General features: G+C 46.7%; 1 protein-coding gene across 2 annotated transcripts; it reads left to right on the top strand.

The window, feature by feature from the left end:
- Positions 1 to 31: 31 nt before the first annotated feature.
- On the top strand, positions 32 to 15,697 carry LOC102917357 (protein CutA homolog). Of its 2 annotated transcripts, XM_006988733.4 has the most exons (6): positions 104 to 585; positions 7,373 to 7,518; positions 8,591 to 8,650; positions 9,803 to 9,848; positions 10,164 to 10,213; positions 14,007 to 15,697. In XM_006988733.4, exons 1-6 carry the CDS (start codon positions 517 to 519, stop codon positions 14,107 to 14,109), a joined length of 474 nt encoding a protein of 157 aa, XP_006988795.1. In that variant the 5' UTR covers positions 104 to 516; the 3' UTR covers positions 14,110 to 15,697. The 2 variants fall into 2 exon arrangements, with proteins under 2 accessions (XP_076424928.1, XP_006988795.1); XM_076568813.1 differs by lacking the exon at positions 7,373 to 7,518 and having other exon boundaries at positions 32 to 585.
- Positions 15,698 to 16,850: the final 1,153 nt, after the last annotated feature.

Here is a 16,850-nt window from a genome sequence, read left to right as displayed (position 1 = left end):
AAAGTTAAGGTACGGGTGAGGAGGCAGGGAGGAAGAGAGGGCGGGACATGTGACCGAGAGGCAGTTAGTCCCATGTGTGCTTCTTTTGTTTGTTTTTGTAGGTGGCTTTGGCCTGTTGACAGAAGGGTTTTACCTATCTGTTGCAGCTTTTGTGTGCTATGGTTTCTGAAGGTTTTGTTTCTTAAGGAAAGTTTGTCTTTTTATCTGTATATCTATGATTTTATTGTTTACTTGAAGAGAAAAAAAGTAGCATTTTTGCCAGAGAAGTAGTGGCTCTGGAAAGGAAGCTCAAAGAAGAGGTGAGGCCAGTGGGGAAAACAAACCAAACGCTTTCCTTCCTTCCCGGGCTGCCTCCTGGCCAGCCTAGCTGGGAGGGGCGGAGCTGGACGTGGTCCTGGAAAAAGGTGTGTGGGGGTGGAGGAGGCTGCAGTTAATGCCCTCCGCTCCACCAGCAGCCGACACTCTACCTAGGGCTGTAGTCCAGTTACTGTCTGGTGCAAAGTCCCCAGCAACACCATGGACAGGCCGGAATCGCGGTGCCCTCCACCAGGCTCCCTCAGGCTATTTGTCCTTGCATGCCTCCTGGTGAGTGCCCCAGTTTTTAACACTGTCCTCCTGCCTGAAGCCTCTACCTGGGGCTGAGGGAGAAGAAATGAAGGAAGGTATTTCTCGTAGCTGCTCTTGGGGATTTGAGCGGTGGGCAGGCTTGCAGGAGAAGAGTTGAGATCCTTTGAAGTCCTTAACATCCTGGAAGCTGTCCAGCATTTCAGGGTTACCAGCACCCTTTCATGTCTGCCTTGTGGGGTAAGTGGGGTTGTGTTACTGTGAGGGAAGGAGTGTTTTCTGGCACATTCTCTCCTAAGCCCTTTGATAGGGTCTTTGGTTATTGCCCTTACCATCATGCTTTCCTGCTCTTTTCTCGCTCCGAAGCGCCTTAGAAGGTTAATGCAAGATGTGACGGCAGAGGGGTTGTAAAGGTGGGTCGGGCAGGGCTGGGAGAGTCCCGGCCCGGGTTCCACACCACGCCCGGGTTCCACACCACGCGGTGTACTCATTTGGAGTGACTGCTCCCCTTCTCTGGGCATCATTCCTCATTTTCAAAAACTGCTGTAAATCTCTCTGAGGGTTTTTGTTTTGTTTAAGTTCCAGATTTGTAGCCAGGAAAACATATAAGCTGAATGTTGTGTTGATGTCAAGGTATTTACAGATTCCTTAGAAGTTTAATCCACTGGGTTAGGTGAGGTTTCCTCGGCCTCATCACAGGCTTGTGAAGCCCACTGACCTCTTCACGGCCACATAGATACTTCAGGACACCAAGAAAGAAGATTGGCATGGTGGTGTACTTCTGGAATCCTACCACTCAGGAGGCTGAGGCAGGGGGATCCCTGCAAGTTTGAGGCTTACCTGGACTACATAATGAGTTTAGGCCATCCAAGGATACATAGCAAGACTCTATCTCAAAAAAAGAAAAAAAGAAAAAGAAAAGGAAAAAAAAGAAAAGGAAAGAAAAGAATAAAAAGGGAGAATGGCCGGATCAAATAAATAACTGAATGAATACATAAAATATTTCATATAAACATAAAATTAGAAAAAATGTATAGTAAAGATACAAAAGATATAAAGTAATAAAACTTTATAATGTGAAGATATTTCTTTAAAACTTAAGTTTGGGGAGATGCCTTAGTAAGGAGCTTGCTGTGAACCTCATTCCGATCTCCAGCCACTGGTAAAGAAGAACCAGGCACAGCAGCACACATCTGTGACCTCAGCACTAGGGATGGTGGGGACAGGTAGACCCCTGGAGCTCATCGACTAGCCAGCCTAGCTGAATCAGTGAGCTCTGGGTTCAGTGAGAGACCCTGTCTCAAAACCAAAATGGACCCCAGACAAAGAACTGCGGGCAGCTGAGGAATTCTGAGAGCAGAAGTCTTCCCCAGAGAAGAGCCCGATTATCCATTACCAAGTGGTCAGCCCTGAAATTATCTATCTATCTATCTATCTATCTATCTATCTATCTATCTATCTATCATCTATCATCCATCCATCCATCTATATGTAACACTAGATAGATTGAACAGATTGTATATATATGTATATATACATATATATATATATATATGTGTGTGTGTGTGTGTGTGTGTGTGTGTTCATATATGTGTGCAATAATAACAAAGGAAAGGAGGAGAAATGGGAGGGATTGGAGGGAGGAAAGGGAAAAGGAATGACATAATTGTATTTTAATTTCAAAAGAATAATTTTTTAAAAGGTGGAAAGCAACTGAGGGAGACACCCTCTGGCCTTCACAAGCACAGTGTTCTGCACACATATGCACATGTACACACACAACACACACTAGTCAGAGTTTTCCCATTATAGTGAGTGAGTGGTGTGGCATTGACAGTGGTGACTACAGCTGCCTTCAATATAGTGAATGTTTCTGTCAGGGAATATGAATAAAAATCAATTTTACATTCATATAAGTCATTTTCTAACCTGCCATTCATTATTGGGTCCACACTGATCTTTTTGTGTTATGATACTTAATGTCCACAAATAATTTTCACTGCCTAGAGTGCTAAGGTGCTGAAAACAGAGAAATAAATAGGAATGAAGAGTTCCTGTCCAATGGCTGAGGCGACAGCAGCTGCAGTGTATTTCAGTGTGAGGCAGTTCCGATCCCCTCTTAGATGGCAATGGCATCCCCTTCCCTGTCGTGAGTCACAGCTGTCCCCAGACATTGCTAAGTCCCCTGGAGGACAGAAACCACCTGGCTTGAGTTTGTACCCTGTGCCTCTGGTTACTTTGAGCTGGGGGCTGCCTTAGGTAACACTTCGTGGTCTCTTGCCTCTTAGTATTTTGGCTGTGACTCATCTCATGCTTCCAGGGTATTCGGTATGAGTTTGTATTTCAGCCTGGTGTCCTCACTACACCTGCTGGCTGAAATATCCCAGAGCTTCCTTAGCTGTTCCAGCTGAGGAACAGACACGCGCTTCCTTCCTTTCTGGTACCGTCATCCTCAGCCGTCAGGGTCTTGATTCCTTTTCTGTGGGTCAACCTCCCCTGGATAAGTGTTCCTTTTGTTTACAATTGTGCTCAAGTCTCAGGGCAGGGAACTCGGGGGTCACAACCTGTGCCCTAGCTGCCATTGACATGTCAATTCAAACAGTCAAATAGTGAAAAGCAAAAAAAAAAAATATTAATCCACATTGGGAAGAGGGTGAAGAGACCCAGTGATCCTACCACGTTCATCCTCATTGTGAAGTGAGATTTAAAGAGCCAGGGATCTGCACATGTAGGCTGTCCAGGTCCAGGTGACTCACCACCCATCATCGTCTAGGGGCTGGTTTCCAACAGGGTGGTCCAGCAGACTGTCAGCAGTATGTGAAATCTACTTCCGGGAGGCAAATTCCCTCTCTGGTTGGTGTCAAGTACAGCCTTTTTCTTCTCCTAGCATGAGCATCCTGAGGAGAGGAGAATTCTAGTTTCTTGGGTCTGTTGTTTCAACAGTCAGATGGAGGAGAACAGAGGGTTACTAGAAGAAAGCATGACTCTGGGCTGCCACTGTCCTTTTAATGATTCTATACTGATGCTGGAATGGAAGGTCCTTTCCTCTCATTAAGATAATAAGAAAACAGTAACTCAGATGTTTTCTCCCATGGTTGCTGACACGTGGCTCAGGATCTTGATGTCTTTTTTTCTGAGCCAGTAAAATGACTTTCTAAGTAGGCTGCTCCCTGGCCAGTCTCCATTCCTTGCCTGTTCATGCTTCCACTCTGACTGACCATATTGTCACTGTCCTACTTAAAGCCACCAGCATAGCTGCGACCTGAATCCAGACCCATGCTCCCCAGCTTGACCCCTTTCTTCGTAATCCTAGCTGGCTTGGTTGCCTCCTGATCTTCTCCCCAGCCACACAGGGAGACAGACCCACGTAAACAAGGCACTCTGCACCCTTGAGTTGGCTCAGTGCCATGGTGTCCCCATCAATAACCTGACTTACTATTTCAGATGTGATTCAAATGGTGTTATGGTTTGAATGGGCTCATGTGTTTAAATACTTGGTGCCCAGCTAGTGGTATGGTTTGAAGGGACAGAGAAAGTAGCTCATTGGAGGTGGGCCTTGATGCTTACAATTTGGCCTCTCCAGGCCCTGCTTCCTGGTATGGCAAAATGTGAACAGCCAGCTTCCACACACTGCCTTCACCACGGTGGACTACTACTTTGTTTGTTTTAAATGTTCTGATTTGTAAGGGTTTATATATGTGTGTGTGTCCATGTGTCTGTGCAACTGCACACACATCTGTGCAAGTCAGTGTTGAGCGTCTGCCACTGTTGCTCTCTCCTTTACCTCTCTGAGGTAGGGTCTCTCACTGACCCTGGAACTAATTGTCTGGCTGGACTGCTGTCCAGTGAGCCCCTGGGAGTCTCTTGTCTGCCTCCTAGCACTGAGGTTACAAGCGTGTGCTGGCATGCCTGGCTTTTCGCCTGGGTGCTGGGGATCCAAACTCAGTCTTCATGCTTGTACAACAATTACATTACCCAGTGAGCCGGCTCCCCAGCCTGACTCGATTCCCTTAAACTAAGGCCACATGCATTTCGCCTCTCTTAATTTGCTTCTTGTCAGGTATCTGGTTAAAACAATGTCAAGAGTAACTAATAAAGAAAATTGGTGCTGACAATCAGGGCTGTCGGGGTGATAAGCCTAATCCTATTGTTCCTTATGCCTCTGGAACTGGTTTGTGGGAGGAATCTGAAATGATTTGGAGTTGTGGGCTAGAGACCCCCTAGACTGATGTATGTAGAGCCCGTGGATCACTGTGGTGGCAGCTCAGGGGACTCTGCTTCTGAGGTCCCAGAGTGGAACAAGGACTCCACTGGGATAAACAAAGAAGCTCATTGAACCTGAAGTTCGGGGTCAGCCGGCATGGAGAAAGCGGTTGTACTTGTTAAACAGTCCGGCCCTTAGCAGAAACCAGGACTTAACTGCTGGGGCATTAGGAAAGGTGCCTTAAGGGCAAAACCCTGTGGGTGGAAAGCTCCCTTTCAAATTCATTTGAACAGAGAGTGCCTGGCTGGAACAGGCTGTTCAGGGTAGTGGTGTTCCAGGCTTAACCTCAAAGGCACACGGAGAACACTGCATCTGTGGTAAGTGGGAGAGGCAGCATCTGAGCTGGCAGCGGAACCTGGCTTTACTACAGGCATGTAAAGTGCAAGAGTTACGGGGTCATGGAGGCATGCATCGAGGGTGCACAAAGCTGTGAAACCAGGACACATTGTCAGGGGCAGAGTCCATTGATGGGGCCCTTGAGTGGGCTGTGGGAAGGTGAAGCCTCCATCGCAGTGGCCACCACAGGCTATTGGGGATGCCAGAAATAAGGGACATTTACTGAGGAAAGTGGTAGGCACTAGTGGAGCTGACCAGACCACACACACCCCCTGGGACAGAGCTGGAGGGGCGGGGACAGAGCTGGAGGGGCGGGGCTAACCAAGCCCACTGCAGTACCGAACTCTTCCCTGCAGGGTCTGTGTCTGCCCTGCTGGGTTTCGGTCATGCTTTGGCTCAGTTTCCCACGCTGAGCCCCTATTCTTCCCTTTGGGAAGAGAATGCTCGCACTAGGGTACTATATGCATTTTTTAATTATAGGGGCTTCACAGATAGGAGACAGCCTTGAGTCTCCTGACTTTGAACTTCTGCAGAACTGTAAGACTATGAGGACTTTTTAAGATAGATTGAATATATTTGTATTGGTTTAAATATTAAGGCAACTCCATGTAGTTAAAAGGGAGGTTTATTTTGTGGGGTAACTCACAAGTGGAGGGATAGGTAACAGGGTCTGGGAAAGGCGTAGTGAAGTCCAGCGGTGTTCTCTGGAGAACTCTGCTCAGTCTACCTCCAGTGTCCAGGATCCAGGAACCAAGAGAGCCGGTCCATCCGGATCTCGGGTCTTCAGGGGTCCGCTCTTGGCTCCGCCTACGTGACAGTTACGGAAGCCTCAATGGAAGTGGCACTTCTAGGTCAAAGCTGGACTGGCTACCCACTACATACTTGCATTGTGAGATGGCCATGAACCTATGGGGGCAGATATAGACTATGCTGGGTTGGATACAAAATGTCCTCAGTAGGCTCATGTGTTTGAACACATTTCCCAGCTGATGGTGTGGCTTTGGAGACTGTGAAACTTTCAGGAAAAGGCTGTTAACTAGAGGAAGTTGGCTGCTGGGAATGGGCCTTATGGTTTAGCGCCTGGCCAGCCTCTGCCTGGTCTCTGCCTCTCGGCAAGATAACTACCCCAGGCCACAGCACTGCCTCTTGCCCTGCTTCCCCAGCTATATACACCACGTGGAAGCCAAGTAACCAATACAGAGAGCATCTTCTCAACAAAGTCTGCTTGTGCTTCACCCCAAGGAGCATCCCAGTGTGTTGCATAATTTTAAAGCTGGTGTGTTTGCATTAAGCTATGCACAACACCTGGTACAGATAAATGAATGCAAGTGAAATTATTCACTGAAACATTAGGGGAGGTAAATGCTTACCATTCAAAATCATCTTTACAGGATGTTAGCTCTTCTGGGAGGGACAGCTACAATTACCTGCAGTACTGGTTTCGTGTAATAAAAATGGATTTGAAATCATCCAGACTTGAGTCCAAATTCTGGCTTCAACATTTAAAGCTATGGTTTTGAGAAAGTTCTTTGCCCTATTGATTTGTGATCCTCCATTTTTTCCCCTTAGCTACAAAATGCAGAGGGAAACATCTAGGCATGAGCACTTTGTGTATGTGTGGGTAAACGTGTGTATATGGGAGCCAGAGGTCACCCTTGGCGTATTGTTCTCTGGGATCCAGTCATCTTGCTATTTATTTACTTAATGTGTATGGGTGTTTTGCTCGCACCATGTATGTGCAAGAAGCCAGAAGAGGATGTCAGATCCCCTGGAACTTGGGTTGTGAGCCACTGTGTGAGTGTTGGGAATTGAACCCAAGTCCTCTGAAAGAGCATTCAGTGCTCTCAACCTTGTTTCTTTTGGGGGGAAGGTGTGCAATAGGGTCTGCCATTGGCCTAGAACTTGCCGAGTTTGCTGGCTGTCCCACGAGCTCCAGGGATCTGCCAGTCTGTGCATCTTCAGTTCTCAGATTATGGACCACCAAATCCAGGTTTGTTCTGTGGCTTGTGGGAATCTAACTTTGGTCCTCAAGCCGACTTGGCAAGCAGTTTACCGCCTGAGCCAGCTTCCCAGACCCTGGGCATGAACAATCTACGCAGTAAAGCAAAACACAGAGCTCAGGAATTGCTTTGTGGACGGGGCTGACAAAATGATTCCAGTCTGGTGGAGCCGGGAGTCATTGACCTGTTTTTCTTTTCTGCTGTGTAGATCCTGACAGCTGTTCTGACGTATCCTATGCTCAGGACCATTAGCCTCTGGTTCCACTCCTCCCTCACTAGGAGCTATGTCTCTGGCACTTACTCCATCGTTTTTGTCAACTATCCCAATGAGCAAATTGCCCGAGATGTTGCCAGGTACAGTGCAGGGGCTAAGTGATGTCCCGAAATGCGTGGGAAGCTAGCAGGTACTCCCTAAGGGCCACGTTGTAGCCCTTCTCTTGCTTTTGGCAGCCCTTTATGTCCACAGATTAACTCCATACTTTCTGCTTGGGGTGGGATGAGGAACCCATTGGATGATCCTGCTCAGAGTGATCCAGGACTGATCTTTCTTGGAATGATCCCAGGGCTGGTCCTTCACTATGGTAGAGAAGTTAAGTAATTGATGGGGCAGAAAAGGAATATGAGACCCACAGAGATAGGTGGCTTGTTTGAGGCCTTAAAAGAACTGTGAAAGTCAGCCGGGCGGTGGTGGCACACGCCTTTAATCCCAGCATTCGGGAGACAGAGCCAGGTGGATCTCTGTGAGTTCGAGGCCAGCCTGGGCTACCAAGTGAATCCCAGGAAAGGTGCAAAGCTACACAGAGAAACCCTATCTCGAAAAACAAAACAAAACAAAAACAAAAACAACAACAACAAAAAAACTGTGAAAGTCTACATGAGACAATTTAAACCCTCCACGGCTTTGCTGGGTTCAATTTAAGCACATTGTGCTGCTAGTGCTTCAGTTTTGGGTCTTGGTAACAGTGTATAGTCCCTAAGTGAAGAGCGTGGCAGCTCCAATTCCCACATTTTTACTTCATTAATTACTTGCCAAGATCCTCAGCTACAACTTCATTAATATAAAACTTTCAGGGTTAGGTTTCCAACATAAGAATTCTCAGCTGGGCGGTAGTGGCACATGCCTTTAATCCCAGCAATCGGGAGGCAGAGCCAGGTGGATCTCCGTGAGTTTGAGGACAGCCTGGTCTACAGAGTGAGTTCCAGGACAGGCACCAAAACTACACAGAGAAACCCTGTCTCAAACAACAACAACAACAACAAAAAAAAAAAAAAAAAAAAAAAAAGAATTCTCAGGCCATACATAAAGCAGAGCAGGGGAAGGACATCCTAAATGATTGGTTTCTTAGATAGATATTCTCAGAAATTCCCATCCCTTCTCTTAAAACCTTGGACATGCTCCAGTGGTCACCCACTCTCTTTGCTCTAGGGCCATACTGGATAAGAAGTTGGCAGCTTCTGTGAACATCTTGCCTAAGACATCCTCACTGTGAGTTTTGCCCAGGCCAGTGGAAGGGGGTTGGGAGTGTTAAGGTGAGGTCCTGGATGATAGAGAGCACGGAGCAGACAGTGAGCTGTCAGACGATGTTTCAGTGGCATTTAATCAGCACTTCACAGGCAACTGCATTCAGAGATTATGTTTATTATCAGTTTATGTCACCTAAGGAGAGAAAAAAATGTGGTATATAGAGAAAGGAGGGAAAAGTCATGCTATTTGCTCATCGTCTTGAGCGTGGCTCCCTAACTTGGCTTTGCTTTTGATCTCTGAGCATGTTGAATTAGTCTCTCTGAGGCTGAGGCCTAAGTTTCTGAATCTTTAGAATGTTCTCCAGAGGCTTATGAATGTAGCTCAGTGATAGAGTGCTTGCCTAGCATGCATAAGGCCTTGGGTTTGCTCTCCAGCATAACAAAAAGGCAAGAGACGAGAAGGATGGAGGGAGGGCTAGTGGAGGGAAGAAGAGAGGGAAGGAAGAAGGAAGGAAGGAAGGAGACCTCGTGTGAAATCTTAAGTCAGGAAGCCATCTTCAAGCACTAACCTTCAGGAATGCACTGGTAGGTGCTAAATGTATTTGTTAGAGTGGCTGGACAAATTGACCTGTGGGGCCTTGACCACTCTAGACTTCTTTTATGGGTGTCTTAGTTAGGGTTTCTATTGCTGCAATGGAACACCATGTCCAAAAAGCAAACTGGGGAAGAAAAGGTTTATCTGTCTTACACTTCCATATCACTGTCAAAGGAAGTCAGGACAGGAACTCAAACAGGCAGGAACCTGGAGGAGGAACTGGTGCAGAGGCCATGGAAGAGTGCTGCTTACTGGCTTGCTTCCCATGGCTTGCTCAGCCTGCTTTCTTATAGAACCCAGGGCCACCAGCCCAGGGGTGGCACCACCCACAATGGGCTGGGCCCTTCCACAACAGTCACTAATTAAGAAAATGCCCTCCAGGCTTGCCTGCAGCCCAGTTTTATGCAGGCATTTTCTCTGATGGGGCTCCCTCCTCTCTGATGACTAGCTTGTGCCAGCACAATGGCTTGGGGAAGATTGTAAAGCCTCCTCTTCAGTAACTTACCTCCTTGGGCAGGCTTGGCAATTTGCCAGACTCCTCTTGTGACTGTGATAACTTGATTTTGTTCTCTTCTCTAGGTACTTTTGGAAGGGAAAAATAGAAGAATCCACTGAGATCTTGTTGGTAAGTGAGGATAGGGGCAGAGGAAGTTTTAATAGGACCATAGTGACATCAGGGCCATTTTCCAGATTCTAATCAGAAATTAGCAATGAGGCTGGGGTATAGCTCAGTCATGACTTCTTAAGTTCAATCCCCACAGAAGAAAAAATTAGCGCTAATCAACTGATTGAGGCCCTTACCCCACCTAAGATGTCTGAGGTTCCTTAGCAAGTGAGTGACCCGGTCTGGTGACCTGGAGGAATGCTAAATTCCAAATGAATGGAGGGTGGAGCTGGGGTTCCGGTCCCAAATTGCTGATTAATTTTACTCCTGTCACAGCTAATAAAGACAAAGACTTCCAAGGTCTCCAGGCTGTCCACCTACATGAGGTAAGGCTTCTCACTCATTCCTCAGGACCAGGCCAGCATGCTCTGGGCGCTGAGAGAACGGACCTGGGAAGTGGGAGCGCTGGGGTTAGCCACTGCCTCCAGGAGACTCCTTGTTCTTCTTTCTCTCAAGTTCTCCTCTGGACAACAGCGAGTAGAGTGAGATGGTTCACACTGGTGGATTCAAACACCGGTCTCAGGGTCTTTTCAAAATTTAAAAATATTATTCAGACTCACAAAAGCATCATGGGTTAATTTCTAGCTTGTTCCCAGTAATGCAGTCCCAAACCTCACACTTTGAGTCTCAGTGGTTCACAAAGAGAGGTCTCTTTACCTCTGAGGTCTCTAAGACTTTGATGAAGTCCATGAAAGTTAACCTTTTCAGTCATAATTGCTAAGGATTTTGAAAACCGTTTTTAGCTTACTTAACAATAAAGCTATTATATATTAATAACACAGATACCATATTTTTACAAAAAGTAGTCATATTTTTCCAAAACCAAGAAGTTAAGGAGAAAATGGCATTATTCACATTTTGCAAATTGTGACTTCATAAGATAACTGCTAGGGAAGGTTTTGAGCTTACTGATAAGTTCAAGGATTCAAAATTTAGAATTTTTGCTTGCAAATAATCCTCTCAGTGGCAAGAAGGGAGTTGTCCCCTTCTACCTCCAGTATTGGAGATGGGATCTTATGTCACTTCAGACCTACCAACTGCATTCCAATAATCATACCTAGTGATTCTTGACCACATTACCACTTGAAGCACTGGTCTAACCAGTGGCCTCAGTGCTGGCCATGTGTTAGAACACTTGGAGATATTTTTCAAATGTCCAACATAAGTACCACCTCATGGATTCCAATTTGGTTTGACTGTGTGGGGATCAAATGCATCATCATCATCATCATCATTATTATTATTATTATTTTTTAAAGATTTATTTATTTATTATGTATACAGAAGAGGGCACCAGATCTCATTACAGATGATTGTGAGCCACCATGTGGTTGCTGGGACTTGAACTCAGGACCTCTGGAGGAGCAGTCGGTGCTCTTAACCTCTGAGCCATTTCTCCAGCCCGTCATCATTATTATTTTATTCTTCTCTCATACTTTACATCCCAACCACATTTCCTCTCCTTCCACTTTTCCCAGTCCTCTCCACCCCAACTTTCTCTCTCCCCCAGATCCACTTCTCCATTTCCCTTCAAAAAAAGAGCAGGCCTCCCAGGGATATCAACCGAACATGGCATAACAAATTACAAGACTAGACACAAACCCTTATATATCAAGGCTGGATGAGGCAACCCAGTAGGAGGAAAAAGGGTCCCAAGTGCAGCAAAAGAATCAGAGACACCCACTCTCCCAATGTTAGGAGTCCCACGAGAACACCAAGTTATACAACCATAATGTATATGCAGAGGACCTATCTCAGACCCATATAGGGCCCAAGTTTGCCGCTTATATCTCTGTAAGCCCTATAAGCCCTGCTTAGTTGATTCTGTGGGTTTTCTTGTAGTGTCCTCAACCCCTCTGGCTCCTACAATCCTTCCTCCCCCTCTTTTGTGGGGTTCCCAGAACTCCTCCTACTGTTTGGCTGTGGGTCTCTGCATCTGCTCCCATCAGCTGCTGCACGTAGATGATGACTGGGCTAGGCACCGATCTATGAATATAGCAGAATATCATTAGGAATCATTTCATTGATTTTTTTTTTGTCAGTCTTGTTTAGTTCTATCCTGGGTCTCTGGGCTGTCCTGCCTCTGGGTCCTGGCCATCCAGGCAGTGTCTGGTGTGGACTCCCTCTTGTGGCATGGGCCTCAAGTTGGACCAGTCATGGGTTGGCCACTCACACAAGTTCTGCACCAACATTACTACAGCACATCTTGCAGGCAGGGCAGATTGTAGGTGAAGTATGTTGTTCTTAAGCAGCATCCCAGGTTGACTAATGTGCAGCCTGGGCTACAAGCCCTTGCTCTGCATGATAAAAGTCATTTCCTTCACATCTCAAGGAAACTAGGATTTTGTGGCCATATAGCTATAGCTGAGTCTTAATTCTAACCACAGAGATGGCCCCTTTGTTACCACATCAGCAGAGGTGAGGGAATGAGGCACCTTAGTTGAACTAAAACTGTAACCTGTGAGGGACAGCTTCTGGGTTAGGAGAGAACTCCAGAGTGCTGCTTCTTCTTATGTTGAAGTGTTGTAGAATATTATTTCAAGCTGTGTTACTTTTGTTTATGTTGCATTCGTTTAACTATGTGAAGCTGTGTTACCGTGCCTGTCTAAAACAACTGAAGAGCAGAACGGCCAATAGTGAGGCAGGAGAGAGAAATAGGTGTGGCTGGCAGGCAGAGAGGATAAATAGGAGAAATCTGGGAGAAAAGAAGAAGTGGCCAGAGAAGGAGGAGGACTCCAGGGGCCAGCCACCCAGCTACACAGCAAGCCACAGGGTAAGAGTAAGATTTACAGAAGTAAGAGAATGGGAAAAACCCAGAGGCAAAAGGTAAATGGAATAAGTTAAGGAAAGCTGGCAAGAAACAAGCTAAGCTAAGGACAAGCATTCATAAGTAAGAAAAGCCTCCGTGTGATTTATTTGGGAGCTGGGTGGTGGGTCCCCCAAAAGAGTAAAGAACAAACAAACAACAATGTTGAAGTCTGGCTTTCTCTTGATAGTTGTACCATAGTGCTTGTATTAGCATATTTTTGCCTCATCTGTCTATGAGGCAAAACAAACTACCAGGTTGTTATACATAGTAGAATATATGAAGTATACCTATGAAGTGTTTCAATGTTCATCTTACTGCTAAGATGTCAGATTCTTTGAATTCTATGTCTGTTTATAAAAAGAAGGTTCTGGTCTCAGTGTCCATGAGATAAGATTATTATCAAACTGATAGTCTTCAGGTTCTGAATAAACCAATCCTACTTGCTGTAAATGCTACAGTACTTATATGGTTGGTTAAGCATGTTATTTCATGAGAACTTCCCAACGGCTCTCCATTGACCAGAAAGGAAGCAAAGAATCATCATGCTATCTGACACACGAGACTGACGAGGAGAGAATCGGCATTGTGCACTGTCAGGTGAATTAAGCAGAGGAAGGTGACTGAGCCAGGCTTTGCTGTCAGGGCCCCGTGGGGGAAGGTCAGGGATTGTTTGGCCTTAAGGCTCAAGAAAGGGGATTTTGGTTGATCAGCAGGAGCAGTGAGGACTTTGTAGGTAGGAAGGAATTTATAGGCTTTGGAGAAGGGGCAGGAAGACACAGCGACGTGTGTGGATGGAGGTGAAAAGGGTGTGAACAGAAGTGTGCACACTGCTGGTCACTAGCTAAGTGCTTTGGACAGCCTGGCCCAGCTAGTCCTCAGCAATCCAGCTCTGAGTGTTTATATCCCCTCAGAGAGATTAAATGACTTATCCACAGTCACAGAACTAATCAGGGCAGACACAGAATTTGAACCCATATGTCTAAGATTCTAAAGCAGCAGTTTTCAACCTGTGGCTTGAGATTCATAACAGGAGCAAACATAGTTATGAAGTAGCAATGAAATAACGTTATGGTTGGGGTCCCACAGCATCGGGAGCTGTGTTAGAGGGCTGCAGCACTGGGCAGGCTGAGGACCACTGCACTAAGGGCACGGAGCCAACCCAGCACCCTTTGAATGGGAAACAGGCTCAGGCAGGCTGGACCACGGCATTAAGCAGTGAGCTGGAGCAGCTTGTAGGGCCTCCAGAGAGCCCGTGGGTTGGGTTTTATTATGTCATAGTCACTCATTAGAGCTCTGCTTTCTTTCCAAAGGTTGGCTCATCCTTTTGAAATCCCAGAGGTCTTCAGTATTCCCATGGACCAAGGAGATGCTCGCTATTTAAAGTGGCTTGAGGAGGCCATGAAGGAGAACTAAGCAGAGAGGCCGTGCAGGCTGCTGGCTGGCTGGCGGGCCTTTCTTGACTGTGCTCTGGGGAAGGCAGCCAGGCCTCCTTCCACCTCCCTAGGGGGCTCCTGACAGCGCAGAGGTGACCTGTGCATGCTGACTGAAGGACTGAGAATCTCAAGGCCGGGGGTGAAGGCCAGGCAAGCCTGGGAGAACAAAGTGGAGCCTGTGTCCCCAGAGCACGGTGTGAGGGTGAGGATGCAGGGACAGAGGGGAGGTGACAGTGAGGGCACTGGGCCTACCACAAGTGCCCCGGGTGTAATTGCTCCTCTGCTTCTCGAAGGGACAGAGGGCCTTCCTCACCTAGGTGTGTGTGGGATAAATGTCTTCTAAAAACACTGACATGTCCTCTGTTCAAAATGATGGATCGTAGTGATAGAGTTTCAGGGGTCAGCAGAATTTTCTTGTTAGAGAGGCTTTTGTTGCTCCTGAACTTGTAGAGGTAAGGCTGGGAAGGGGCTTCTTGAGCCTATACAGGTTGGGGGATATTAGGGTTTCACACAGCCTCGTGGGCTGAGAATGTCTTGACTTAATAGACATGTAAGGACCCTGGAGACCTAGGTTTTCAGCCCTCGGAACCTGCTGGGCCAGGGTTTTTCAGATCTTCTGTACAGAGCTTCTAGGGCTGGCAGAGGAACCTCTGAACTTCTGGAGGAATGTAGCCCCCATCCACATCCCAAGTGGAGGTGGCAGAAGTGTGTGAATTCCCCCATTTTATGCAGTATCAAGGAAAACTTCATGGAATTCCGTACAGGGAGGCATGCTGAACTACAGTCTAGCCTCGGTTTCTCATCCCATGCTGAGGGCTCTCTACACCTGTCCCAAGGATCTCTGGTGAAGGGAACAATGGACATGGGGGATGCTGAGCCCAAGGTCATGAAAAGGGAATGTTGAACCAAGCCCTCTCCATGAATCTCACAAGGTAACTCCATGATGGGGGCACCCGTAGGGAGTTGGAGTCAGGATCCAGACGGCTATGGTGTCCTGGTTTCTTCTGTGGGGCGGGGTGTTGTTACATACTTCAGGTAGCACCAGGTCCTAGTTCCGATAACTGCTGTGTGTCTCCCACCTTGTGCCCCAAATAGCAGATGTTGAAGGGTCTCCACGGGCCATCTGTGAGAACCTGATCAGGACTGAGGCCCTTCCAAACGGCCAGAGAATTCCACTGGTAGTTTTGAGGACTGAGGACCGGAGATGTCCTTGGTCTTAAAGCCCAGTTCTGCGGTATCTACAAGTCTTGAAAACCCTACTTAAGATGTACTCAGGACTCCAGTGTACCATCAGGGTTGCTTCTAGGACAAAGCCCAGTTTCTAGGTCTTCCTTCCTTCCTGTTCCGATCACCGTCTCAGTGCACCTCACTGTGCCCTGTTCCCGGGTTCATGTGTCCTTTCCACCCAGTGTCACTCCTCTGAAAAGCCTCACTTCAGGCTGGATCACAAGGTGCTGGAGGTAGGAAGTGTGTCTGAATCTTGTTGTTTCTTGCACAAGGTTTGGGAATTATTTCCTAAGTTGACATTTCAGTTTCAAGGGTTTAAATAAACAAAGCTTTCTCTATAACATGGAGTTTACTTTTAAGTTTTGAAATAGGCAAAATATCTATTTTTCTCTTGAATTTTCTTAAACTTTAAGAGATTTTTACACCTGTGGCCTTCATTAGTTCATTTTCAGGGCTCTGTATGGCATCACAGAAACTTTCCTGGTGACCTGTCTGCTACCGACTACAGGAAACGGGAGAGAGGGGTACTTGCTGAACTGTTTAGGAAGCTTCCCATCTTGTCCTTGTAAATTAGGCTTATTTGTTATCATTTGCTGATGAAATCTGAGGCCAGAGGGCATAAGCCACTTAAGAGGAAAGTGAGGATGTGGACTGGAGTCTGATTCTAAACCTAAAACTCCTAATGCTTTTTGTTCAGAGGTGAGTCAGTCCCCAAGGCCACAGATCCAGAGAATCTACTCTAGCCATCTTCGAAGAAGTTACTGGTCTTTAAGACATCTGTCTGTCAGCTTGACACTTGTCCGTCCATTGTATTGCTTCTTCCTTGTCATAGATCTGGAGGGTGCGACCCACACCATGGATAAACACAGAGCAATTTAACGACCCACCACCATCCTACGTTGTCGTCCCCAAACGAGGCTGTTGGAGGCAGGCTCGCCCTAGACTAGTGTCTCCATGTGGGAAGTCCCTTCCAGCAGCTCTCAGGACTCCCAGAGTCTCTAAAAAAGGCAACTGTGGAAATGAGGAAAAACATATCTATCTTCTAAGAGCTAAATCTTACGAGGACACAGACACCTTTGTTAAAAGAATCCCTTCCTCTGGATGTGATGGCGGAGCCAATAGTCCCTGCCCTTGGGAGGTTGAGGCAGAACAACCCTGAGTTCAAGGCCAGCCTCTAGGAAGACCCTATCTCAAAAACAAAACAACAAACAAAAACAAAACAGAAAACCAAACCAAACCACTTTCATCAAGTAGAGAACAAAAGCAGGTAACATCCAAGTGCTGAGCTGAAGAGGGAGCCTAGCCAGGAGCGTAAGGAGAGGCCAACATCCAATCTGTGGGCCTTGCTTGGGGCTGTTGCCATGGCAGCCAGTCTGCTGCTATTGGTGGGTTTTCCTTACAAATAATTTTATACACACAGTGTGTGCTTTATACAAACTCTGAGAATGTTGTTCCAAGAAATAAACTTTGGAAGCAAAAGGACCACTGAGGGTA

The sequence above is a fragment of the Peromyscus maniculatus genome, chromosome 4, assembly GCF_049852395.1.
Source record: "Peromyscus maniculatus bairdii isolate BWxNUB_F1_BW_parent chromosome 4, HU_Pman_BW_mat_3.1, whole genome shotgun sequence".
In the NCBI taxonomy this organism is placed as follows: Eukaryota; Metazoa; Chordata; class Mammalia; order Rodentia; family Cricetidae; genus Peromyscus; species Peromyscus maniculatus.
Note: the sequence above shows the minus strand (reverse complement) of the source record. Positions and strands in the feature narration are given on the sequence as shown.

What these genes read in the sequence shown, in the direction of transcription:
- LOC102917357 (XM_006988733.4), top strand. Translation starts at nt 517, where the DNA reads ATGGACAGGCCGGAATCGCGGTGCCCTCCACCAGGCTCCCTCAGGCTA. An exon ending in AATCCACTGAGATCTTGTTG is followed by an intron (nt 9,849 to 10,163) that starts GTAAGTGAGGAT and finishes CTCCTGTCACAG; the next exon opens with CTAATAAAGACAAAGACTTC. An exon ending in AGGCTGTCCACCTACATGAG is followed by an intron (nt 10,214 to 14,006) that starts GTAAGGCTTCTC and finishes TTCTTTCCAAAG; the next exon opens with GTTGGCTCATCCTTTTGAAA.